Below are 26,125 nucleotides of genomic sequence, written 5' to 3'. Positions count from 1 at the left end.
GCTGCTTTTGAAAGCAACATGAGCATTTATTTCTGTTTTTGCCTGTGATTGCATAAAGTATTGTAGATGTGCGCGCACGTGGCGTCGTAGGGGCGTGTCTCAAACAAAGAACACAATGCTTATAATTTCATTGTTTCAGTTATATTCATATCATGATTCTGCAGCCAGAACATTTTTTTGTACAGTTTAATGCCAATTTTGAGATTTTGACTCTGTAAAAGATGTGAAAATACCTATAAACATTGTGGTTGAGGTCTTTGGAAAATAAGTTGCAAAATTTGTTGATTATATCCTGTGGAATATCTCCAACTACACACAAGGTATAGCCTTTTTCTTACTTTTATCTGAATCTTCATTCACTCTACTTTCCAAAAATGTATAGGTTTCTCTATTTATTTTTACTGATAAGCATACAAATGCCCCAAATCAGAGCACAGGTAGCGAAGGCAAGCTATCCCTTTGTTTTAAGCATGATTTCTGTATGTATGTTTTATTATATCCAGCACTTTGAGGGCTAAGTGTGTGTTTCAATGTGTTTCAGTGTGTGTGTGTGTGTGTGTGTTTGTGTGAATGTTTTTTATGTTTTGTTGTGTGTGTGCGTGTGCGTGTGTGTGTGTGTGTGAGTGAGTGAGTGAGTGAGTGAGTGAGTGAGTGAGTGAGTGAGTGAGTGTGTGTTTGTGTTGTGTGAGTGTTTTTTTTCTGTTTTGATTTGTTTTGAGTGTGTGTGTGTGTGTGTCACTGTGTGTGTGTGTGTCACTGTGTGTGTGTGTGTGTGTGTGTGTGTGTGTGTGTGTAACCGGGAAAGAATGAGAATGAGAGAAAGAGAGAGTGTGTGTGTGTGTGAGAGTGTGTCACTGTGTGTGTGTGTGTGTGTGTGTGTGTGTGTGTGTGTGTGTGTGTGTGTGTGTGTTGTGTGTTTCACGCTTCATACTTGTAAAATGACAGAAACGAAAACTTACAGAAACTGACTTCTCCAACTTGCCAATTTATCATAGAAAACTCAAGCGCTGCTCCGAGAACAAAGAACAGTGGCAAAAATCGATACAATCCAAAGTTTCGTTTTCCAGGCCAAGCGTCCATTAGTTTCTTCACATTTCTACTGTAAAAGGGCATCCTTTCCAGCTCCTGTTACGTGACCCAATGTGACTGACTCAAACCAAGGGCGCAGCCATTTTGACACAGGAAGTAAACATTGAAAAAGGAACAGAATCTCTCATTGGTGAAGTTTATAATCTTTTATCCAATCACATACTATGTTATGAGGTGTTTGCGGATAGTCCACGCACCGCTTGCAGACGCTTTGTCCAGCTCAGTTGACAATCTTGTTGATTCTGTGTGAAGCGATCATCAGCATATCCGATCAACAAGCCATGAACAGTGGGTACAACCAACAATTGAAGCAATAGATTTTTTAAAAACCAAGTTTGGACCCCAAGCCAGTGTTCAATCCTGCAAGTCATTGCCGATAAAATTTCTCATCATTACAGCTTCGCCTCTGTTATGTTTGATCTTGATAGCAGTATCAAGTAAAGCATCCCACCTGCTGATGTTAAACCCACACAGCGTGCACGGGAAATAACATCACAGCGCACAATGATATACTTGTTATATTTCAAAACATGATCACTGCCACAGTAATTATTCATATCCAACCAAAACTGACCCTGGTAATTACAGGCCAGTGAGTTTGACGTGTGTAACATGCAAAGTATTTGAATCCATAATACGAGATACAATTGTGGCACATATGTCAAATAACAATCTATACTCCAAGTGTCAGCATGGGTTTAGAAAACACAGATCTTGTATTACCCAGCTCCTAGAGGTAATGGAAGACTTCACAGACATGATTGATGACGGTTTTAACATTGACATTTTGTACCTTGACTTTAAGAAAGCATTTGACAGTGTCCCTCATCAAAGATTGCTTGTTAAACTGAAGGGATATGGAATAACAGGAAATATTTATAAGTGGATAGAGCAGTTCTTATCTGAAAGAGTTCAGAGAGTTAGAGTGGGTAAAGAATTCTCAACTAACGAGAAAGTTTTGAGCGGAATACCCCAAGGAAGCATACTGGAGGGGACCTGTTCTATTCACCATTTTTATTAATGACCTTCCAGACATGGTGACAAGCAATTGCAAGATATTTGCAGACGATACAAAACTGTATAACATAAGTAACCACAAGGATATACTACAAAGAGACATTGACAGACTACAAGACTGGACAAGACAATGGCACCTATATTTTCATGCCGCAAAATGCAAAATCATGCATATAGGTAACAGAAATCCTGAACATGAGTATTATATGGATAGTCAAAAAAGTATAAGCATTACTAAATGTACCGAAGAAAAAGACATCGGAGTTATCTTTGACTCAAAATTTACTTTTGAGAAACATATTCATACAGCAATCAATAAAGCAAATAGTATGCTTGGAATTATTAAAAGGACCTTTACTTACCTTGATAAAGAAAATTTCCTTTGTCTATATAAAGCCTTGGTAAGACCACACATGGAATATGGTAACACTATATGGGGATACCCAAACCGGAAAGGACTGCTAGCAGCAATAGAAAGGGTGCAAAGAAGAGCTACAAAATTATTAAGTGAACTAAAAGACATGGATTATGGAGAAAGGCTGAGGCAACTGGACCTTCCATCACTGAAATATAGACGATATAGGGGAGATATGATCCAAGTATACAAAATCATATACAATTTAGATGATCTAAGAGTGGAAGATTTCTTTGAATTTAACACTGTTGAAAAAACACGAAGCTCTAGCAAAGATATATACCCAAAACATACTCGATTAAATGCCAAAACATACACTTTTACTAACCACGTTATAAAATGGTGGAACCCACTAACAGAACTAACCAAAACAGCACCAACTCTTAACCAATTCAAGAATCTTCTGGACGCTGATATAAATGTAAAGATAAAAAAGTATGAATATGATGATTAAATTACTCGTAGGAAAATTACCGCATGCAATGCAGACACTACTCAATGTTGACGAAAAAGAAGGGACATCAAAAAGGCCGCGAGGCCTACTTCGTCCCTATTCTATACCTATACCTATACCTAAGAAGTTTTTAACTTACCTGGATTTCCAAGTTTCTTTTTGCTCAAGCATACATAGAGACTGCGCATCAGATCAAGCATCCCGAGGAAGCTGGCAAGAAGTCCAACGTATTTTTATTTTAAGTTTTATTTGAAAGAGTGAGTCAGACTCAGAAAGATGACAGTTGTGAAAGGGGGGTGAGGGTGGGGTTGGATGTAAGCAGAGGGGCAGGGTCAGTGAGAGGGGCTGGGGAAGGGGGGAATGATGGTACTTCAGCCATAGAGGAAAAATAGACACAAAAACACTCGATTTTTAGCATATGATTTTTCTTACTATGTTCAGCCAGAGGACTGGTATGTCTTGATAACATGAGATCAATGCGGCATGAATTTGAAGTGGAGGAACTGCTTTTTGTATTCTATTATTTATTACTCATTTTCGTCACAAGCTCAGGACATTCCCCCTACTAACCCTACGAGCATGCAGCTGGCCAACTTTCTGGCTCACTGCTCCTCGGTTCTCAACCTGTCTGCTAGTTCTGTGTGAGGGTACAGGTCTGCCATCTGTACCACAATCAAACAGCTAGGTGGTCCCGCCTTTGAAGCGGATTTCCTGCTCAGAGAGGTGGCTAGGGGCGCCTCTCTGAAGGAAGCTAGAAAACCCAGAAGAGTGCCCCTCTGGGACTTGTTCCTGGTGCTGGATTTCATTCGAACAGCCCTTCGAGCCATTGGGGACTATTCCTTTCGACTTGCTCACCCTCAAGACAACTTTCCTTCTGTTGCTGGCCACAGGCCGTCGTAGAAGCGAGATTCATGGTCTTAGTGGAATGGCCTTCCACAGAGATGGTTCCATCACTCTTCGTTTCCTTTCAGAGTTTCTGGCCAAGAACCAAGACCCTGAGGTCCCTTGCCACTCTCTGAGGGTCAGACCTTTGTCTGATATTCTTGCCCAGGATGATGAGGATAGGCATCTCTGCCCTGTTCGGTGTCTCAGATACTATTGGGATAGGTCTTGCCATAGGCGTTCTTCTCAGAGGCGTCTGCTCATCTCCCTCAATGAGAATTACAAGAAAGACATCACTGCAGGCACCATTTCCCGCTGGGTTTCCAAAGTCATTCGTAGAGCCTACTCTCATGCACACAGGGATATCAGCTGTCTTCATCCCAGAGCACACAAAGTGCGGGCCATAGCTACTTCGGCTGCTTTCCAGCACTCAGTGCCACTGCAGCATGCTTTGGAGGCAGCCTTCTGGCGGTCTGAGAATCCCTTCATCAACTTCTACCTCAGGGATTTCCGTATGACCAGGGCTGACGGTTCCAAGGGGATTTCCTTTGTTGCGGCTGACACTGCCATCTCGGTTACAAGGGCTCCCCATACGAACCAGTAGGCGTTGCCCTCCTCCATTTGCTTTAAATTCTGCATCAGTTTGACATGGTACAGTATATGACACCAAAAGGAGGAGTTTGTATTATACTCCATGTTTGGTGTTACATATACTTACCATGTCAAACTTGAATGCCCACCAGTCCGTCCCCGCGTTTCCGCCGTGGTTCTCATGGGGCATTTTATTTGATGGCCACGGAATGATTCAGCGCTTATAGCTTTTAGAGGCGTTTGATTGGCTAAGAGCGGACCGGGCAAGACAGCTCGCCTTTTCACTGTTAGCCGCGCGAAATTTGGCCAAGCAGAGCAAACCGATAGGCCTAGTTTGCATCAGTTTGACATGGTAAGTATATGTAACACCAAACATGGAGTATAATACAAACTCCTCCTCTCTGTGTGAAATTCCGGCTGCTCTCTCCAGGCAGAGTTTGTCGCAACTCTGAGAGCGCCACCCTATTTTTTTTTTCTGCCTGCAACTTTATTTGTTTTCATATCAAAGTGGATTTTTCTACAAAACTTTGCCAGGGACTTCTTCGTTTGTGGGCTGCAGCTTCCACGTACACTCGTACGTGTAGATGAGTGGGCTTTTATGTGTATGACTGTTTTTACACCACCATGTAGGCAGCCATATTCTGTTTTCAGGAGTGTGCATGCTGGGTATGTTCTTGTTTCCATAGCCCACCGAATGCTGACATGGATTGCAGGATCTCTAATGTGCGTATTTGATCTTATGATACATGAAAGGGGTTCAGGCACAAGCAGGTCTGCACATATGTAAACCTGGGAGATCGGAAAAATCTCCACCCTTTACCCACCACTTGCCATTACCAAGATTCAAACATGGGACCTGCAGATTGAAAGTCCAATGCTTTAACCATTCGGCTATTGCGCCTGTCTGCCAGGGACAATTCTTTTGTTGCCGTGGATTCTTTTATGTGTGCTAAGTGCATGCTACATATGGGACCTCAGTTTATCGTCTCATCAGAACGCATCATTTTGTACGTTAAAGTGGTATGATTGGTATGCTGAACAAAAAGATAATGCAATTATTGTCAGAGGAAGAAACCCAAATAAAGAATGGTGACCAACATCCTTACCTGTAACTCCAATCTTATCTCAGTAACTGAGTAAGGAAACATCCTTCACGGGTGAACATACTTGTGAGGAGCAGATAAGGGGTTAAGCAATGGTTTTACATAAGTGAATGCTCTCTTTCTTCAGTGTAGAGTATTGGCTTACTGGACAAAGTGCCGGCCTTGGAAATTTTATAAATAAACAAATCATGCTCCAGCCGCATGTTCCTCCCCCACTGCCTTTTTTTTATTAAATTTTTTTTAATTTTTATGTGCTAGCCTTCCGGATGAACTAATTCGCTTTGATCATGGGTGCAAAAATAAATGATATGGTTTCAGTAAAATCTTACAGTAACAGTATTAACCATCATTTTCTAAAGTGGCACAATAATACAACAAAAGTTGACTACATGTAGTTGATTAATAATTGAAATAATGTGGGTATGATTATTGGCAGAACCCAGGGATGTTATCGGTGCCCTCTTAGTCCTGTGCAAGTAGGGACACAAACACACACGCACACACACACACACACACACACAGAACACATTCACATTATGCAGAAACACTCATACACTTGTTCAGATTCGCACAGTGATGCTCACACATGTATGTGTGTAAACAAAGTTCATGCTTTCTAATCATTTTAACCTCAAAGACTGATTTTTATTTTTTCATAATTTTGATGAGACTTTAGCTTGTATCATTCTACTACCACTTTTCCAGAGTATTGTTTAATAACTAATAAGATTGTATTAGTTGAGATTATATTAGCCATGGTACTAATATCACTTTTCCAGAGAGAATGTTCAATATTGAATGATGTTATACTTGTATTAGTGCCTTTTTTTTTCATTTCAGATTTATGTGTTTCATGGAAGTACTGACAAACTGAAGAAAGAGAAAACAGAGTGGATATCAAGCATCATCAGTATTCAGAGAAGATGAGTAAGCATGGACAAGTCAAAACTGAGTTGGATTCAGCTGCATCAGAGCCAGGCACCAAAGCAGCAGAACCAGTTACCAAAGGAAAAAGAGGAAGAAAGAAGAAAAGTGCAGAAGTGGAAAGGTACTTTACTAATACATTTGTCTGCTTTTCTCTTCTAACTAATTTACAAAAACAAAAATAATTTAGTTTGTGGGCTAGAGCTCTCGTAAGACACATTAAACAGTAAATTTCTCAGCTTAAAATTTTTTTTTTAAAGTCTTACTTAATCTCCAAATTTTGGTAAACACAGATCTTCACATATTTTGATATTCAGTGTTGTTGCTTTCCACTCATTAACTGTTTCAGTTATATATAGTTAATAGTGAATAGATTTGTAAGGTATGAATTCCAAATCTCAAATACAATATTCAAGACAAGTTTTGATAAAGTAAGCAGTGACTTATGAGAATGTCTTTTGATTTTTTCAATAGATTTTATGAAACAACACTTACTTGGTTAATAAATTCATGTCAAGTGTAACATGAAGATTTTCCCATTTATTGCATACTGTGTTGTTTTTTTTGCGTCATTGTTTTTACTTGTTAAGCTGAACTGCTTTTGTTTCATTTCTTTTTCTTGTGTCCAGTAAAAGAAAAAAAGCTAAAAAAAACTTCCAAATACTTGTGACAAAACAAGAAACAGTTCTGCTGGAACTAAAAATTCAGATTCAAGGTGATAAATTGTTTCTTGAAATATTGGAAGTATCAACTGAAAGTTAATTATTTATGGATTATTACTGGAGATTCTAGAATAGTATCATCAACTGAAAGTTAATCACTGATGGTACCAGCACCATTTTTCCAGCAGCACGAAGACCCAGAATAAAGGGATGAAGCAGGAACTGATCACAGACCACATGCCTGTGGAGAAGAAGAAGCGCAAGATTGACAGGTTCAACGGGATGCCAGAGGAAGAGGTGCTACTGAAAACACTGCCAGACAGACTGGCTCACGACCTGGACATTCTCATTGTAAGTCTTCCCCAACCTGTCAGCGTGACTGAGGGGGATAAGCCCTGTGTCATATAAATACCACTGTCGGTTTGTTTGGGTTTTTTTTTTTGTCTGTTTGCACTGAGAGAATAAAATGTGAAAGTGCAATGCTGTATAAAAAAAAACACCCACATAAACTGGTGTCCTAATGTTTATGTGTACCGGTATATGTATTGTGTATATGTCTTTCTGAGCATGGGGGGTGTATTTGGAGGAGGAGGGGGTGTGAGTGTGAATATTTAATGAAGATTCTGTGTTTATGAAAGTAAATGAGTGTGTGGTGATAAATATCATATATAATTTTCTGCTTGCTGGTTCTTTACAGGACATTATTTATAAATTGCAGAAAGTCCAAAACTCAGCTGCCCATCTTGTTCTGAAATGACCTTATTCTGCATCTTCTGAAACAACTCCACTGGTTGCTGATGCAGTCCAGGATTGAATATAAATTCTCCACATATTGCTGTCATGCTCTCTCTAGATCTTCACCAAACTATCTTTCTGATCTCCTCACTGTTTACATTCCATCAAGACAACTACGTTCATCATCAGACAGTCGCATTCTCTGAATTCCCTCTGTTAATTAAGACTAAGTCCTGTGGTCAAAGATCATTTGCATTCACCTCCCTGCCATATGAATAAAGACACCCCCAGTCCATTTCCGCCTTCAAAACCAACTTCATGACTCATCTGTTTAAAACTGCCTTTAATTGATCTCCTGATGCCTATGACAGTGCTGGTGTGTGCTTGTTTCTGTATTCTGTGGGTGTTGTTGAGGTGTTGTGTGGAGGGGAGGGAGGAAGAGGGGGACTGATTTTTGCGTGCTGTAGTTGGGTTTTGCTTGTTTGGGTGTTGTGAAGTACATGATTGGTTTTGAACGTTTTAATTGGTTTTTGATGTACTTTCTGTGGATATTGTGTTTAGTATGTACTTAAGTATTGGGATTTGTTTTGAAGTATTTTGATTGGTTTTATATATTCTTTGTATGCTGCTTAAGTGTTTGTTTTGGGAGGGGAGTGAGACTGATTTTAACCAGTTCAGTGCCAGAAAATTTTGTAAAAAAAAAAAGTGCTCTCCCCTTGCCATGGAATTTTGAGGATTCGGGGGTAATAAATCACAAAAAATTCTAGCACAAAAGCTATGGGTGATACAGAAAGAAAGTAAACGTTTTTGTGAAGAAAAATGAGTGTAGATTCTGCTTCTGGGCTCCCTTACCCAATTAGGTTGATTGTAGATAACTGTTCAGGCATGTAAAGTCAAGATTATGATTTTTGTGCAACAAAAAAGTCTTTCCACCTCTACATAATAACATCCATAAAGAAAAGAAACAAAATACAGCTAGAAATAGCATGCCTATTGTTAGATTATACCTGTAGAAGAAATTAAAACAGGCTATAAGTTTATAAAAAATTAAAAAAATCACAGCTCGTGCAGACATGTAAGTAAATTACTGTCCCAACAATGACAAAGGTGGGTAAAGTCAACGTAAAAGATCAGTCACGGTTTTAGAAACTGAACTGGCAAGCTTTTTGACAGCTGAGAGCATTTGGGAGTGAGAGAGTGAAGTTCTTTGATGACATTCACTCCTTTCAAGTTGCACGTGGGCCAATTTAATTGTCTGCTGTGCATTCAGCTTGCCACCTCTTCAAAGAAGTCAACCATCTGAGTCAGCGAAAAAAAAAGCGTGAAAAACAAAAAGCACTTGTTTCACGACCAGTGCAGGTTTCCACCCTGCATTTCGTGAAAATCGTGGAGCATTGGAGGTTGCCGATCCTACAGTCTGCATTGAGATGTGAGCACACTCATTCCTAAAAGCCACGCCCCCTTCATGAACTCAGGCTGACATTCGACCTATCGTCTTACATCACTCCTCTCCCTCTCTTCCCCTTCTTCCAACGCTGGCTGCTCATATTCTGTCAGTCATAGCCACTTATTCAAAAAAAGCTGTCTGATTGGATAGATGGACTGAATTACCATAAAATGGGGCAGTCAGTTTTGTCACTGTCATTGTCAATCACCTTCGTTTTCAAAACAATCATCAGACAAGAGAGATCCTTCTCCATCGCGAAATCTGTCCACAACCACAAGCAGAGCTTTCAGAATTGTGTATATCTGCTGACTGAGACAATTTGCTTTACTGGACGCAGTTTTCAACGCATTGTTTTGCACATGATGCAACCCCCTTTTCCATGTGCGTATCACATGGTCAGTTAGCAAATTATTATCCAGTAGAAAGGGGTCTTCTACCTGATGAATAATCATTTAAATAGTATTTTTATAATCCAGACACATCAAACTAACTGTTCAGAGTCTGTTTATGTGAATTGAACCAAACTCCATTGAAGGAAAAATCAGAACATACGCAGGACGTCAGTTGACGTCTTATAGGCACTATGGCAATACTTTTTGTAGGACATCAGCTGACGTCTTATAGGCACTCTGCTGGTTAAGTAATGTGATTTTATATGTTTATTACTGTACTGATTCAGCACTCTGATGTATGTGACCAGTTTTAAGTATTGGAATTGGTTGTAAGTATAGTGATACTGTTTTAAGTGTTGCGGTATTACTATTAGTATTATGTTGGGTATTGTGATAAGTGGAATGTGCATTGTTTCGGTATTGTGTATGATATGTCTGGTGAGAATGTTGTGTATGCGGACTTTGTGTGTGTCTGAACATGCTTTTGTGTTTGGCTGGGTGTCTGGATGTGGGTTTTTCATTTTGTGTTTAAATTTGTTTTACTTGTCAGCTTTTACACTGTACAGTGCAATTGAGCATGTTTTGAATGAGGGGTGCTGTGTGGATTGGATCATTATTGGTGTTATTACTTTTGATGCAGTGTCTTGTTATGATTTGTCATGTTTGCTTCTTCGTTGGATCAACCTGCATATTTCATTGGATTATGTATGTATGTTGTTTTGTTTTGTTTTTTTTAATAAATTTGAACTAGTGTAATTGTAAATTGTAAATGGTGCATATTTAAATAAACTTATTATTATTATCATTACAAACACACACACACACACACACACACACACACACACACACACACACACACACACGCACACACACATATAGATATAGATATACCGGTAGATATTTTATGAAATGCTGTCTTGTGTTTCAACAGGTAGGGATTAACCCAGGGCTGTTTGCTGCTTACATAGGACACCATTATGCTGGACCTGGAAATCACTTTTGTGAGTGCCTGAAGTTATATGTATATGCATAGAAAGCAGATACACTTAACAGTGGATGCATTTCATTAAAAAAAATTATGCACTTCATACTGTTTTGTTGTTGTTTTTTTAAGCAAAACAAAACAAAAACAACTGTTGTATGTGATGAGAAATTCACTATCTGGTAACAAGTCTTCCCCTTGCTGTCACATACTTTCCTCAGGCAGATGAAACCATGATCGCATGGAATAAAGATGATGGTGTCTGCTTCCAGACGACTGATTGCACTGGACCATAGCAGTCCTTATTTCATCAAGTAAGCCTAGATATGGCCACAGCTCTGTCAGTCATTTTGTTTCTCGATTTTACATCTTCTTACTGCAAATATTCTTATTTTTCTTCTGTGTCCATGGGCTGCAACCTCCACCACATTCACTCTTATGTGCAAGCTGCTTTTTAAATGCATGACGGGTTTTACCCTTCAGCTGAGCTATATAAACAACATGATTTGATTTTTTACCCTGCCACATAGGCAGCCATACTCCATTTTCGGGGTGTGCATACTGGATATGTTCTTGTTTCCATGAGTCATAACCATACCAACACTGACAGGAATTATGGGATCAGTAAACATGTGCATTTGATCTCCCACATATATATACATGAAGGAGGTTAGGCACCAGCAGGTCTGCACTTCTTTGACCTGGGAGACAGAAGAAAAATCTCAGATTGAAGATCCAGCACTTTAGCAACTCAGCTGTTGTGCATGTCCTTACTATGAATGATACTAGATGAAGGTGGCAGAATGGTTCAGATACATGTATACCAATACAGTGTCCGTGAGGATCTGGTTTGGAATCCTGGTCTCACCCATTCTCCCAAGTTTGACTGGAAAATCAAACTGAGCGTCTAGACATTCGGTTGAGACGATAAAGTGAGATCCCATATGCAGTATGCACTTGGCGCACTGAAAAAGAACACATGGCAACAGTAATGTTGTCTTTTGGCAAAATTCTGTTGAAGAAATCCACTCTGATATGTACATGAATATAGATACATGCACTCAAGGCCTGACTATCGTGTTGGGTTATGGTCAGGAATCTGCCTAGCAGATGTGCTGTTGCTTAAATGGATCAGTCGGAATGTATTGACATCTTCTTGAGAAACCAGACAGTACCTGTTTCATGTTGTGGTTACAGGGAAGTGTCTGTACCTGTCAGGACTGGTGCCGGAGCCGATGAACTGTTACGATGACATCAAGGTGCAGCAGTTTGGCATCGGCTTCACCAACATTTGTGCCAGGACCTCACGGGGCAGTGCTGACCTCAAGAAGTGAGATAAGCCTGTTTGCTGCTACTTTCTTCAGCTTCTGTGCTGTTTGTACTTATATATAGATATGTATATATGCAGACACATATATTCTGATTTATATGTATATTTTGTCTGTGGGGGAGAAGGGGGTGTATGTTTCCATGTCAGACAAAGTGAGGTGTGTTTATGTGATACATGTATATGAAGATAATTGAAAATTAGTCTGTGTGTGGGCTGGTGTATGTTTGTATGTCATATGAAGTGAGGTGTCTTTAAGTGATAAATGAATTTGTTTTCTTCTAGTAGTTGGTACTTAGATACACTGTTGTTACTGACTTGTTTTAGTAGCTGAACATTTTAAACATACTCTGACCTTTACAATGAGTTATGGCAAAATATATTATTAGCTAATTTTACAAAGCAATTCATGTGTATGCTCTCAATTCTTTGCACAAACATATCTAAAATACATTCTCACAAAAACACATTACCAAGTGCATTTATATCACAGGACATTATGAATACTTAAAGTAGATTTAACTTGCACCTGTGCCTACAATTATGTGCAATGCACACACACGCGCACATGCACACGCACACACACAAAAAAAAGATTATTTTTTAACACATGTATACACACAGCACCATGACAATGTCAAATGTTTTATTGAGGGTAAAATGGATAAGCAGAAAACTTCAAAAACACCATGCTTTCTCTAAAAAAACAACAACAAATAAAAGAAAAAGGAACAAAAAGACTCAACATATATATGTAACACAATCTGAAAAAAAAAACACACATGAAAAATCAATGCAAAACATTAGAAGTAACTGGTGACATGGTGGTTACAAGTCTGTATTTGGTCCCAAGTGTAGCTAAAACAAATTGTGAATTATTGTCTCCATCTTTTAGTCACCATTAAGGTAAAGTAAACTGACATTCTTTAGTTGTGACAGTGACATGTAATTTATGGTCTCACATTCAGGTGGACTGTTAAATGGCTTGTCTAACTCTGGCATTACATAATATCGCAGGAAAGAGATTGAAGAAGGGGGAGAGATCCTGAAAGAAAAAATCAGAGAATACAGACCCAAAATTGCTGTATTCAATGGAAAAGGTTTGTAATTGTTACTCTCTTTTCTGTTGTGATGTATGCATGGGCAAGTGAGAACATTTACTTGTGGTTTTTTTTGGTTTTTTTTGTTGTTGTTTGTTTTTTGTGTTTTTTGTTATTGCAATTTGTACAAAGTACTGTAATCAAAATGAAACTGTACATGGCTTGTGAGGGAGTGTGAAAATGATTGCAAAATGTACTCTATGGCCAAATAAAATATCAAGAAATCCAGGTAATACCACACAAATATTGTCAATCATAAATTATACAAAAATAACTTAATCATATTTGTGTCTGAAGTTTATGTGAAGCAGCTGATATACACACATATTGTTTGGGGAATGTCAGAGTTACATTGTATATTATACACTTGGTTGATTTGGTGTGTTTCTTGTGCATGTGGTAAATTTTCTTGCCAGTCATTGACTCCAGATAAGGGATATTTTTGCAAGTCATGTGCATCTGTTTCATTTTGTCAAATAACTTCTTTGTTGAAATGTTGATCTTGTATGGCAAAATAAAAAATAATAATAGCGTATGCAATGATATCCCCCTCCACACCCATTTCACCTTCCTTCAGTATATATATATATATATAATGATGTCACCGACTGCAGGAAACAGAATATATAGTATCTCCAGAAAACCAGATTAATAATGTGAGGTTATAAAAACAAAGAGACTTGTTAAATTTCTTTTGCTTTGAACATAGATGTATGCACTTTGTAAAACCAGATTAATCATGAACATAGATGTATGTACTTTGTACTCAGTTACATGATTGTCAGATATTTTCATACTTGCATTGAAACTCTTGATGTGTATGTGTTAGGTATCTACGAAGTTTTCTCAGGGAGCAAGAAAATCATCTTTGGGAAGCAGGCTGGGCTGATAGAAGGAACACAGACAGTGAGTGTCACAAGGAGAAAAGCTTGTGCATGAGGATTTTGTCTGTATGTACACACATACACACACACATTATAGTGTGTGTGTTGTTTGCATTTGTATTAGATTCCAGTTCTGTCTTTTTATATTTGAATTACAATGCTATGTTTGCAAGCCTATGTTCCAGAGTAAATGGTAGTAGTACTTTTGTTTAATGTCTTTTCACATATTTGATATATAAAGCATGTGTGTGTGAGTATATGAGTGTGTGGGTGTGAATTTTCATGTGTATTGTGACTGCGCCTGAAAGTGATTTAACATGGTTCTTTTGATTCTGCAGGTCCCAGTTTACTAAGATGATTGAATGGGAGTGTGTAACTGCAGACTGCATTATAAATATGACTCTAGATTTTCCTCTCTACATTTTATGCTTTTTTTCAATATAGCCTTATTTTCTGAGTGAAACCTTTTGGATTACAATTTATACAAATGTGTCTGTGTAATTAACCTGTGCCACAACTGTTTATGTTTTCATAGTAAACTATAACATCTGTATTCTCTCAAGAACCAAACATAAAGAACATATATTTACAGTTTCATTTTCAGGAACATAACTATTTCCCCCTTACACCCTTCCCTTTTTCTTGTGTCCAGATAGCCTATGTGATGCCATCTTCCAGCGCACGATGCTCCCAGCTGCCGCGAGCCATTGACAAAGTGCCTTTCTACGAGGCCCTGCGACGACTGAGAGACTACATGGTGGGTCGCATCCCTCACCTGGATGAATCAGAGGTCACTTTCCCGTCCATAGAACTGAAAACAGCTGTGAAGAAAGAGATCCCCCCACAGGCAGCAAACAATGAGGAACCAGGCAGTGGTGCAGGTAATGCTAAGGGTGAATGTGGTGTCGTCACATCAAACTCAGGGCCTGCACAGCCTGCTGTCAAGAAGGAACGGACAACACGAACCAGGGGCAAGGGCAAGAAACAGGGAGACCAGCAGCAGCAAGGGATCAAGGAAACTTTGGGAGACTCCTGTCATGGTGGCCAAAACCAACCGCTAGGATCACAAACTCTGCACCAAGACCAAATAGAAGAACAGAAGAATCAGCTGAGGACTGAAGCAAACGGAGGACCACAAAATCTACCTCACATGTCCACACCCTCACAGCATGCGCTCACCAGATCCCTGCATGAAACTGTAGGTCTGGTGCCAGGAGCCAACGGACTTCCCTTCAACCCTTTCTCCACTGTCGATTTCACCTCCCTGCAGCCTGCTGGCCTCGCCTCCTCCCCCATGTTCCACCCCTCCTCTGCACCACTACCACCCGGATTCTCCACGTCAGCCTCTCGAGACTTCATGTCAGGGTTCTACTCAGGGTCTCATTCCTTCGGCATGGTAGGGTTTCCCAATGTTGTCGCCTCCCAGCAGCAAGAGGCGCCAACAAAAGGGGACAAGGCAGGGAAGGAGTCTGTGAAAATCAAGTCAGAACCTGTGGAACTGGATTCGTAATGCTTATCTTGCAAAGAGCTATCCCTTCATGTTTGAAACTTTGACATGAGAATACATGTTTTTATTTATCTCTACATTTGAGAATGCATGTGACTTGATTTCATGTTTTTATTTATCTATTTATTTGAGAATGCACGTCTTTCTATTTAAACGAAATGAAATGAACAATGTCAGTTTGATCAGGATAGTGTACTTTTTTTCTGTTAACCTGCAGTTTATATATATAGCACCAAGTACAAGGAATCAAGATCGAGTAAAAAAAACAACAACAAAAAACCCCAACTGATTCAACTATAAATATTGGTTTACAAGTATTTATCAGATGATAAACCCTATTTTTCTGTTTATTTATTAATTTATTTTTTGTTTTCAGAAACTAATTTTCTCTCAGTCCTTGAGGCATCAATTCATTCACACAACTGCTCACATTACATTGCAATTTGTCAGTGACTGATAATCCACATAATTCTCAAATGCAGAGAGTCAGTTATCAATGAAGTTTGACAATGGAGGGTTTTATTTTTGTACAAACAGAAGCATATGTCAGCTGGAATTAGTTTGAACTACTCAGGGCAAAAGTATACATTTTGTGAGACTTTTTTGTTTTACTTTTGGCAAGTGTGTATTTTACCTCACAATTTTGTGTTTAGTGTACATGTTTAATTGGAGAGTATGACCAAGTGTTTTTGTACCCATTGTCATTAACTTATATACTTCAAAGTGCAGCATCCAGAAAATGGATATTTGGTTGCAGCCTTTCTGTGTGTGAGAGTGAGTGGGTTTCACATTCACAATTCCAATGGAAAACAGTTTTGTAAATAATTTGAGTGTTCTTTCCTGTGGTAGTCAGCTAACAGCTAAAGAATCACAAAGGTCAGGGAATATGATACAGTTTTGTGAATGATCTGTGTGTGTTTGTTTTATTTTCTTTGGAGTGAGATGTGGATAATTACATCGTGAATCAACAGATAGTGTGTACTCTGTTCCTTGATTTACATGTTTAAGAAAATCTGTACTCTTTTTCTCCTCCTGTAATTGACCCTTTTCGTGATACATATTTATTGAGATCGTATGTATTTATTGTGTTCAAAACCATGGAATAGCTAGGCATGACTGGTATATGAAATCGGGCAGCAGAATTTTTTTTCACTATAGTGTTGGATAATGATTTTAGATTTTGGATTGTAGGATCTGAAGTAAAGAATTAAATGATCTTGCATCTCATGTGCTGCACATTAAAAACAATCAGTGCAAGAGTCAGGGGTGCCTCTGTTATTTAAAGAATGGAGTTGTGATGAATTTATCATTTAAAAAAAAATTAATTCATGAACTTCAATACTGTTCAGTGTTCTGTTTGTTTCATTTGATGGTGCATCTCAAGCATTATTGTAAGTGAACTTGTTTCTTGATTTCATCCCATTGTAAGCTGACAAGTATTACCTCACAGTCATAATGAACATGAACAACAATCCTTTGACAAATAATCACATTCCATCAGAGGAAGCTGAAATCCTCATAGAAAATAAGCCACAAACCAGTGCCAATGAACCCCAAATATTCCAAAGACAACAACACACACAGCTTCTACGGAGGCTGACAACTTGATGGAAAAAAAATGTCACAAACTAGTGCTGCCTGCAGTTGGAGTGTAAAAGAATAACTGATTCAGTGATCAGCTCTGTTTGATACGTGACCATACACAAATTGTACATTGACTAAAAGGAAGTAAATGCACACAGATTGTTCTCTGCCATGGACAAATAATTTTCTGGTTGTCTTCATGAGGCCATCTCATGGCCATTATGGAGATTATGAAGATTCTCCCTTCCGTCACTTTTTATGCCTTTTTTGAAACATGAAACCAATGAAATACATTTTTAACTGTTTTCAACTACTTGCATATATTTGATTTGGTTTGGTGAATCAAATATATCTAAATAATAATTGACTTGTTGAATATTTGATTCTGATTCAGTGAAAAACTACACATAGCAAGCATGCATCATTATGGTTATCTTTTGATGACTGCAACTGAAAGAAAGCTGCAAATTATTGTTCAGTTTTTATTTATTATATTTTATTCATCAATTTTAGTGGAATTTCTTTGTTAAGAAGCGAAAGAGGTTGGGAAGAAAGGGACTGTGATTTTGGTAAGAAAATAAAAGAGTTAAAGGTCCTGTTGCCTGTTACAGCTATGGGCACAGTGAATTTATATCCATTGTGTCTAGGGCTCGGCACAGGACCCAATCCTCTCCGTCCACCATTTCAACCTTCCCCAAGCCAAATCAGGTACCCATTCACACCTGGGTGGAGTGGAAAAAAATGGGAGTAACGTGCCTTTCCCAACAACATGCCAAAGTGGGGCCTCGAACCCTGATCACTGATGAACACTGGATCAGAAGTCCCTTGTCTAACCGATTCTGCAACAGAGCCTCTGTAATTTTATATTATGTTATTATTTGGTGACAACTCTTCCCCCCCCCCTCCCCCCGCATTATTTACTGTGTTATTGTTCATGGTTATTAAAGAGTAATAAAAAAAAAAATCATCAAATGAAAAAAAATCAAAATACAAAACTTCACTTTCTTGGTATTTATATGTGTGCTATATGTGTGTGACATTGCTTTCATACATAAACTGTTTACAAACTTTTTATGTTTAACAATTTTCCAGCTTTGAAGAGTGAAGCATCAATAGAATAATTAAAAGTGAAATTGGTTTCCTACATTTTGAAACCATTTAAAAGCCTGTGACCTGTATTATCCAAAATGATATTTTATTAATGAGGAAATTTTCATTTGTTTGTTTTTTGAAAGGACATGACCTGTATTATCCAAAATGATATTTTATTAAATGAGGAATTTTACATTTGTTTGCTAATTGAATTATTAAAAAAGAAAGGGCAAGGTTCCTGAAACAGTTAGGAATGATGATACCAACATAAAAGAAAATGTTATCAGACTGCTTTTGAAAAAAAAGAACTGAAAAAACAAAAACAAAAATGGATAAGACAGTTAATTAAAATATGAAGAAGAAAAATGTGAAGCACCCTGAATTTAAAAAACAGAACCAAAAACATTTCAGCAATGAAAGTGCAGCATTCTATAATGGCACAAAATGAAAAACTCAGCATAAAAAATAAAAAAAATAATTACAAACAAACAAACAAAACCCCCCAAAAAAACAAACAAACAAACACCCCCCACCCACCCCACCCCCACACACACCACCACCACCACCACTTCCTAAACAGCAGCTGTCTCCATATTTTACAAATATGTTTTCAAGTGTCAGGAGTCATTAAGACGCACATTTTGTACAATGCTCTATTTCATTTCAATACCCCTCCTCTAGTGGCAAATGTTTCAACAAATGGGACACAAACTTTCTTTCCAAGAGAATAACTTGACATCTGATAATGAAACATTTTTCATACAATACAGTCTTAACGTTTATTCACCTTCTGTCAATGTTTCAGCAATGGACCAAAGTTCTTTTTTTCTTTTTGCAGCTCCCTTTCCTTCACAACCATCAAAGCCCAACAACTTCACACTGTTTCTGTCAGTTTGGTGTTGGTCAGTAGTTTTTGTTGAGATTCAACATATACATATCTTTTCTTCTTTTTATGGTACAGCCAATAACATTCTGAGGTTCTCCATATTCACACACAAACACTCTCTCTCTCTCTCTCTCAGTTACATGATAATGCTTACTCAAAATCACTCTTGAATACAACAATCCTAAGAGATCCATACTTGTTCACAATATTTACAAGCTGCAACGTGAAGCAGAAATTAAGAATGTACAGTTTGATTAACACTGACATGGAAAAAAGAAACAAAACCAAACCCCCAAAAGACCAAATTTGAACGCTCAAAAGATCAAACTTGAAATGAAGAACCTAAGCAGACTGAGATCTTGAACAGTGGTGAATAATTCTTTGAAGCAGTATGTTCTTTCCTTCCTTCAGAATTTATACTGACACTCACCCGGTGATTTACCTTTCTTTTTTTGTTCTTCCAGCCTACCCCCTCCGCCTACTACTCCAACACCCACCCACCCCCACCCCTCCCTGTCAAAAAAGGGGTGTGTGGGGGAAGGAAACAGTAATGCTGCAATGCAGCACAGATCAGTCAAGCTTGTGTGCACAAACAAAAACATTTTAGCAGTTATACAATTGTAAACATTGGTAGAATAGTTCTAAACGTATGGCATGTGAAGAAGAGAGTGACATGCCACAGAAGCTCAACTGACCTATTCCCAATGTAAATTTTAACATACCAGTCAGGAACACTGAAACTAAATGAACAGGCTATAGAGAATCCAATCTGGATTTTTTATCTTATTGCTGCCAATATTGTTACCAGCACTATAAGGGTGCAGTCATCAGAGTCTTTACAGGATCAATGCACAGTCACATGGAGAGGATCAGTGTGAAATTTTATAGCAAAATAAAGAAAAAAAAAAGTGGGGGTCAGTATGTGAAGGAATTAATTTTAGAGAGTCTGAATAAAAATTTTACCAAATACAATTATTCTGTTAAAATCCTACTTATTTCAATTCCATGCACTTGTTATAAGAACTGAAGAAGCAAGATGTGAACACATCTTTTGTGCATGTTTCTTCAGGAAAAATGCAAGAACAATAACCCAAGAACCATACACTTCAGTAGTTATGAGGTGTACTTCACATAACCATTATTTTGTGTGTGTGTGTGTGTGTGTGTGTGTGCATTTATTAAGTATGAAGCGAAAGGAAGAGCTCTCTCTAGAACTTTCTCACTTTCTAAATCTACACACTGTACGCCTGACTCCGGGCACACACAGCACACCTACCAGGATGACAGACAGTGTGAAACACAGGGTCATCAGGTAAAACTTGCGTGTGGAAGGAGGCAGGGCATACACAGAATGAAACAATGTGCCCTTGGTCTCCTTTTCAGCCGGAGGCTGCCAGTGAAATGGTGCAGGTGGCAACTGTTGCAGTTTCATCATGTTTTCATACACCTCATCCCCTGCTTTCCCAAATGACCCATGCCTGTGCTGCACAATGAGAATGGAATCAATGAGCTGGTTGTCACTGGCAGCAAAGACATCCCATCGCAGGTGGGAGCTGTTCAATGCTTCCAGCTTCCCATATAATTCTTTCCTGGTGTCTGACAGACTAAATGCGCTCCAACCCTGTGGTTTAGAGATTGTCTCTGTGAGATATTCATATCCCATGGCGCCATTGATAATGTGAACAGGAGCCTTAGGGTCCTTGTACCCACGCTGGAACACTTTGCCTCTGTACAGCGGCCAGCTTCTTTCGTAGTTGTGCCTGTGGCCACTGATGTACAGGTCCACGCCTTCTTCAAAAAACAGATCTTCTAACTTTGTCCTAATGTAACTAGTGTTCTTGTTGGTGCATTCTGCACTGAATAAATCATCAGTGTCTGAAGGGGAGCAGTACATGGGGCGGTGACCGAAGACGATGATCCAGGGGTGCTGCTCTCTCTGCACGTTGGCCGTGTACAGCTGGTCCCGGAGCCACTCCAGCATAGCTTCCTGCTGGTCTGTGAGTGTGTAGAAGACCTCTGTGTTGAGTGAGATGAAGCAAACAGGACCTATGTTGATGCTGTACCATAGCTGGTTCTTGGACATGGGCCAGCCCCCATGGGGCATGGAGAATCTGTACCTGCACACAGACACACAGGGGGTAATGAAGATTTCGGGTTTTAACAGTGCATTAAACTTAAGCTACATCAGATGTTATCCTGCATGGACTTACATGTTCTAGATGGTGAGACCATGTGGTGGGTGGGTGTGCATGTGTGCCTATGTGTGTGTGTGCATGCAGACATACATATTCTATGAGTGAGTGTGGAATAGAGAGACGGCTTATTGTGTGTTTGGGCATTTGTGGGAAAAAAAACAAAAAACAATCTGATCCGTAGTTAAAATGCTTCAAATATAAAATATCACTTAACTGTAAGCAAACATTTCCAATATGTGCCCATGATCGTTTAACATTTCAATATTTTTTTTAGATATATGCTGTATCCGTAGTTAAAATGCTTCAAATATAAAATATCACTGAACTGTAAGCAAACATTTCCAATATGTGCCCATGATCGTTTAACATTTCAATATTTTTTTTAGATATATGCTGTCTATTGCAATTATTCACACAATCGTGGTGGCTTAGCAGACCCTTTTAGCATTTGATTTTCCCAGCTACTGCAAAGAAGAAAAAGAAAATCAAATTATAAGATTCTTAGTCTTAGTCATCGCAAGAGAGACAAGAAAAAAAAGTACTCAGTACCTCTAATGTACACAGTCCTAATCAATTTTTCTTAGTCATTTAAGTTCATTGTAGCTTATGATGGATGGAGTCTCCCGTCAGACTGACGGATGAGTAGGCAGGCAGGCTTATTTGTCGGTGTATGTCCTCATATGGGAGAAGAGGCCGATTCTGGATGCGCAGCACTTCCCACAGGTGTTGCAAGGGAAAACATCTCCAGAAGTTGAGCCCTGCTTCCTTTGCTCACGCTTCTCCTTAATGGCCAGTGTTCTCTTGTTTTCAAACATCTTTATGCCACTAGAGCAAAGCGTCCTCCAGCGAGAGCGGTCAAGGGCATCACTTTCCCAGGAAGCGATGTCTATGTCACAGACTTTGAGGTTTGTCTTCAAGGTGTCCTTGAAGAGCTTGCAGGGTCTTCCAAGTTCACGGTGGCCTTCCTTCAGCTGGCCATACAGTAGCATCTTCGGGATCCTGCTGTCTGTCATGCAGATGTGTCCTGTCCAGCATAACTGGCACTGGATCAGCAGGCTGTCGATGCTGGGCAGGCCGCTCCTCTCTAGGACCTGGAGGTTGTCTTGCCACTTTATGCCGAGGATCTTTCGTAGGCATCTCTGGTGAAACTGCTCAAGTTGTTGAATATGACGGCGATACGTCGTCCATGTTTCACAGCAGTACAACAAGGTGGTCAGCACTACAGCTCTGTAGGTTTTGATTTTGGAGCTGAGCCTGATGCCTTTGTTGTTCCACAGCCTTTAATTACATATAATTTTCCAGCGGTTGCTGAAAGATAGTAAGTTGGAAAAAAAAATCAGATCATACTTCCTTTTCTTGCAACAAGTCATAGGCAGGTTGATAATAATAATAAAAAAAAAAATAAAAAAAAAACTGTTCAATACCTGTAATGCACATAATCCAGGTATCTTTCATGATCCCCAGGTACTGTCATGTATGGCACCTTGGCTGCAAATTTCTCCATGTGCTTGAGAAAGCGGTCCCCAAAGCTTCCCTCATCACGGTGCAAGTTGTAAGCAATGTCGCCGACATGAAACACGGTTTCATACATTCCATTTGCTGCTTCGTAAGTCAGAAACTGCAAACTTTTTGACGATAGACCCATGTCTGCCACAACCATGAAGGTGTGAATTTTTCCTGCCACAGTGGTAGGAACCCTGAAAGAGTAAATGTTTGAATTTGCTCCAGAATCCCCTATGATGCGGTAAACATATGTTTCACCTGGCTTCAACTTTGCCAAGTATACACGGTGTAGATACTTTGCTGCTTGATTATTGGATTTTTCTAGCACTGCTTTTTCTGCTTTGATTTTCTGCATTTTCTCAACCGTTTCTGCTATTTCCACATAGAACTGTACATCTTTCTTTGTGGCCCACATGATGACAATATCTTGAGCAGTGTCTCCAAATGCAAGATGAATCTGCTCAGGTTGTACCAATCCCATTAACTTCTGAAAACGCTGAGCTTGTAAACCACCATGTGCAAGAGTTCTGGCAAAATAAAGCACAATAAACAGCCAGGTTTTCCATACGGACACAAATGACATGTTGCAGCTGTCTCTTTTCCAAGTAATGGTTGTCATGGCTGGCATGCAATCTTGGCTTCTTGTAAGGCCAAAAAAAGTAACTTTCTTTTGAAAGTTGTTCTGAAAAGTTTATTGTCATCTACAATGAACAGGAGTTAATATGTGCCATGCTAAGAAATAATGAAAACATCACTGATCAGAGTTTTGTACAATAACAGAAAGCATTAATGTCTAGTTCGTTGTTGTGTTTTTCCATCAAGCACAAAAAAGAGAAAAACAACAAACGGTAATGTACTGGCTTGCCCGTATGTGCAAAGCGAAAAGCAGTAGCGATCCGGCAGCTCCACACCTAGCTGGTCCTTAAAATGTTTTTTGTTTTGTTTGTGTGTGTGTGTGTGTGTGTTTTTTTAGGGTTTTTTAATTTTTTTTTTAATGCTGCGCTCTCCCTGCTTTTCCGTCGCAATATAACTGATCAAAATTGGTTCGGCGACGTACAGATCCAGATCCAGAAACAACAACGACAAAAACTATAAACGCTACACAGTTTCAGTTTCAGTTTCAGTAGCTCAAGGAGGCGTCACTGCGTTCGGACAAATCCATATACGCTACACCACATCTGCCAAGCAGATGCCTGACCAGCAGCGTAACCCAACGCGCTCAGTCAGACCTTGAGATGCTACACAAACTGATGAAAACAACTTTCAAGGAATACAGCTTCTGATGGGTTTTGATCTTGCATGCGTCAGCAAAGGACAGCTCCTTGTTTCTCTACAATTCGAATTGTTGTCTCTCGTGTGTACCCTGGTCTGTCCATACACTTGGAACTTGCACAGGTGAAACCTTCACGAGTGTGTGGATCAACTGCATGCGTACTGTTGCACTTACATGCAACAAATAATTTGTTCTTCTCAGCAACCCTTTGCACCTCTGCAGGACTTCCTATTTCTTGCACTGAAAAAAACAGCACTGGTTTCATTTCGTTGTCTAAAAAATTAGTTTCGGATGCACCTTCAGAAGTGTTTGTACTTTCTGATTTGACATGACAATCTTGACAATTAACTATACACACAGTATCAGTTTGCATGCAGAAGTGTTGCGTACACATAATTTCAATTGAAGATATCGACCTTGCTCTTATTTTCACCCCAGTGATAAATCAAAAATTAGAAGAAAAAAACCCAGACCATAGTCTAATGTCCAACATGATAAAAGGAAGAAACGGCAAATAATGATAACAACAATAATTGTCGTATTAAAAATATGAAAATTAAAAGGAAAAGGGGGTTGGGCGATTTAAAAAAAAAAAAAGAAAAAAGAAAAGAGGACGGAAATAATGATACACGTTCCATACACTTGAAACTTGAAATTTGAAAAAAAAAAAAAAAAAAAAAAAATCAGTGATTTAGGCCAATCTGGCCTTTACACAGTCCATAACTTTGCTACTCAGTACTGTGGCATGCGTGGGTAACAGATTGCCTACATACTAGCAGAGACATATTGCCGGGATCATAGACAGTTGGGTTGCCTCTCCAAAAAGCGTCAAGCCTGCTCATGAAACTGTTTACCGATGGGGCTGTGACCACGTCCTCAGGCAGGCTATTCCAGATGTTCACGACTCTCTGGGAGAAGTAACAGCTGCATACTTTGAGCTTGCATCGTCCACGGTTTGCCAGCTTCAAGTTCAGGGAGTGACCCCTGGTGTGACGACTGGTGCTTTGCTCGAGGCGAGGTCTGTCTGCATCATACAAGCCATGTAGATACTTGTAAACATCAATCATGTCACCTCGTTTCCTTTGATAATAATAGTAATAATAATAATAATAATGGATACTTATATAGCACACTATCCAGAAATCTGCTCCAGATGCTTTACAAAAACGCTTTGTTAACATAAAACTTTACATCTATGTTACATACACACACCAAAATATGACTACACACACATACGCACACACACGCACACACACACACTGCGTACATACATTTTAACAATACATGTGTATCTAACAGCTACCATAACACATACGCACACATAGGCAGGCACAAACGTACATAAACGCACGCGCACACAATACACATTTATATACATGCATGTAGTTAACATAGTCAAGCACAGCTAACGCAAAGGAAGTGGACCTGCCACAATTTAACTTACTGCTGAGGGAAAAGGTGAGTTTTGAGACGAGATTTAAAAGATGCGAGGGAATCAGAATGACGAGGTTATCAAGGAGCTTGTTCCACGTCTTTGGCGATTGAAAAGAAAACAATCTGACTGAGACTTGGTAGTTGCAGATAGGCCAGTCTTTCATTGTAGGGTTTGTCTTTGATGCAGGCCAACAGTTTAGTGTTTCTACGTCGGGCATCCTCAACTTTTGCGCACAGTATCTTGTGGTGGGGCTGCCATACGACTGAATGTCCATACAGTTCTCCAGAACAGGTCGCACGAGGCTTTAGCATAGCTGAATGAAAAGCTCTGGGCTCAGGAAATCAACCGTGCGTCGAATCATTCTCACCACTTGGATTGCCTTTTTAGTTGTTTTCCCGACGTGTTCCTTGAAGCAGAGGTCGTTGTCTACAAAGACGCCCAGGACTTTTTCTACTACACACTCTTGCAGCTGGACACTGTACTCCTCCACACGGTCCCTAGTCCCTATCATGTAGCCTTAGTGTACTGCACGGTGACACTGCCGCATCAGTTCTTGGTCCGTATTTTCAGGACATGGCATTTGTCTGGATGGAAACACAGAAGCCATTTGTCCGACCACTCCTGTAGACTGTTAAGGTCATCCTGC

The 26,125-nt window shown here is 39.3% G+C and overlaps 2 protein-coding genes across 3 annotated transcripts; one reads left to right on the top strand and one right to left on the bottom strand.

Moving 5' to 3' along the window:
* Positions 1-1,268: 1,268 nt before the first annotated feature.
* Positions 1,269-18,715, top strand: LOC143284762 (uncharacterized). 2 transcript variants are annotated; one of them, XM_076591733.1, is made up of 8 exons: positions 1,269-1,377; positions 6,392-6,599; positions 7,326-7,488; positions 10,643-10,712; positions 11,891-12,023; positions 13,038-13,120; positions 13,950-14,026; positions 14,657-18,715. In XM_076591733.1, the coding sequence occupies exons 2-8, from the start codon at positions 6,475-6,477 to the stop codon at positions 15,512-15,514; spliced, it is 1,509 nt and encodes a 502-aa protein (XP_076447848.1). In that variant the 5' UTR covers positions 1,269-1,377; positions 6,392-6,474; the 3' UTR covers positions 15,515-18,715. The 2 variants fall into 2 exon arrangements, with proteins under 2 accessions (XP_076447848.1, XP_076447847.1); XM_076591732.1 differs by having other exon boundaries at positions 7,323-7,488.
* Positions 18,716-18,756: 41 nt separating this feature from the next.
* LOC143285161 (acid phosphatase type 7-like) lies at positions 18,757-24,352 on the bottom strand. Its single transcript, XM_076592392.1, has 2 exons — positions 22,693-24,352; positions 18,757-21,190 (listed from the first exon to the last, which is right to left on the bottom strand). The coding sequence occupies exons 1-2, from the start codon at positions 23,397-23,399 to the stop codon at positions 20,293-20,295; spliced, it is 1,605 nt and encodes a 534-aa protein (XP_076448507.1). The 5' UTR covers positions 23,400-24,352; the 3' UTR covers positions 18,757-20,292.
* Between the last annotated feature and the right edge of the window lie 1,773 nt (positions 24,353-26,125).

This window comes from Babylonia areolata, chromosome 8, assembly GCF_041734735.1.
Source record: "Babylonia areolata isolate BAREFJ2019XMU chromosome 8, ASM4173473v1, whole genome shotgun sequence".
NCBI classification, from domain to species: domain Eukaryota; kingdom Metazoa; phylum Mollusca; class Gastropoda; order Neogastropoda; family Buccinidae; genus Babylonia; species Babylonia areolata.
This window is presented reverse-complemented; position numbering and strand designations above follow the sequence as displayed.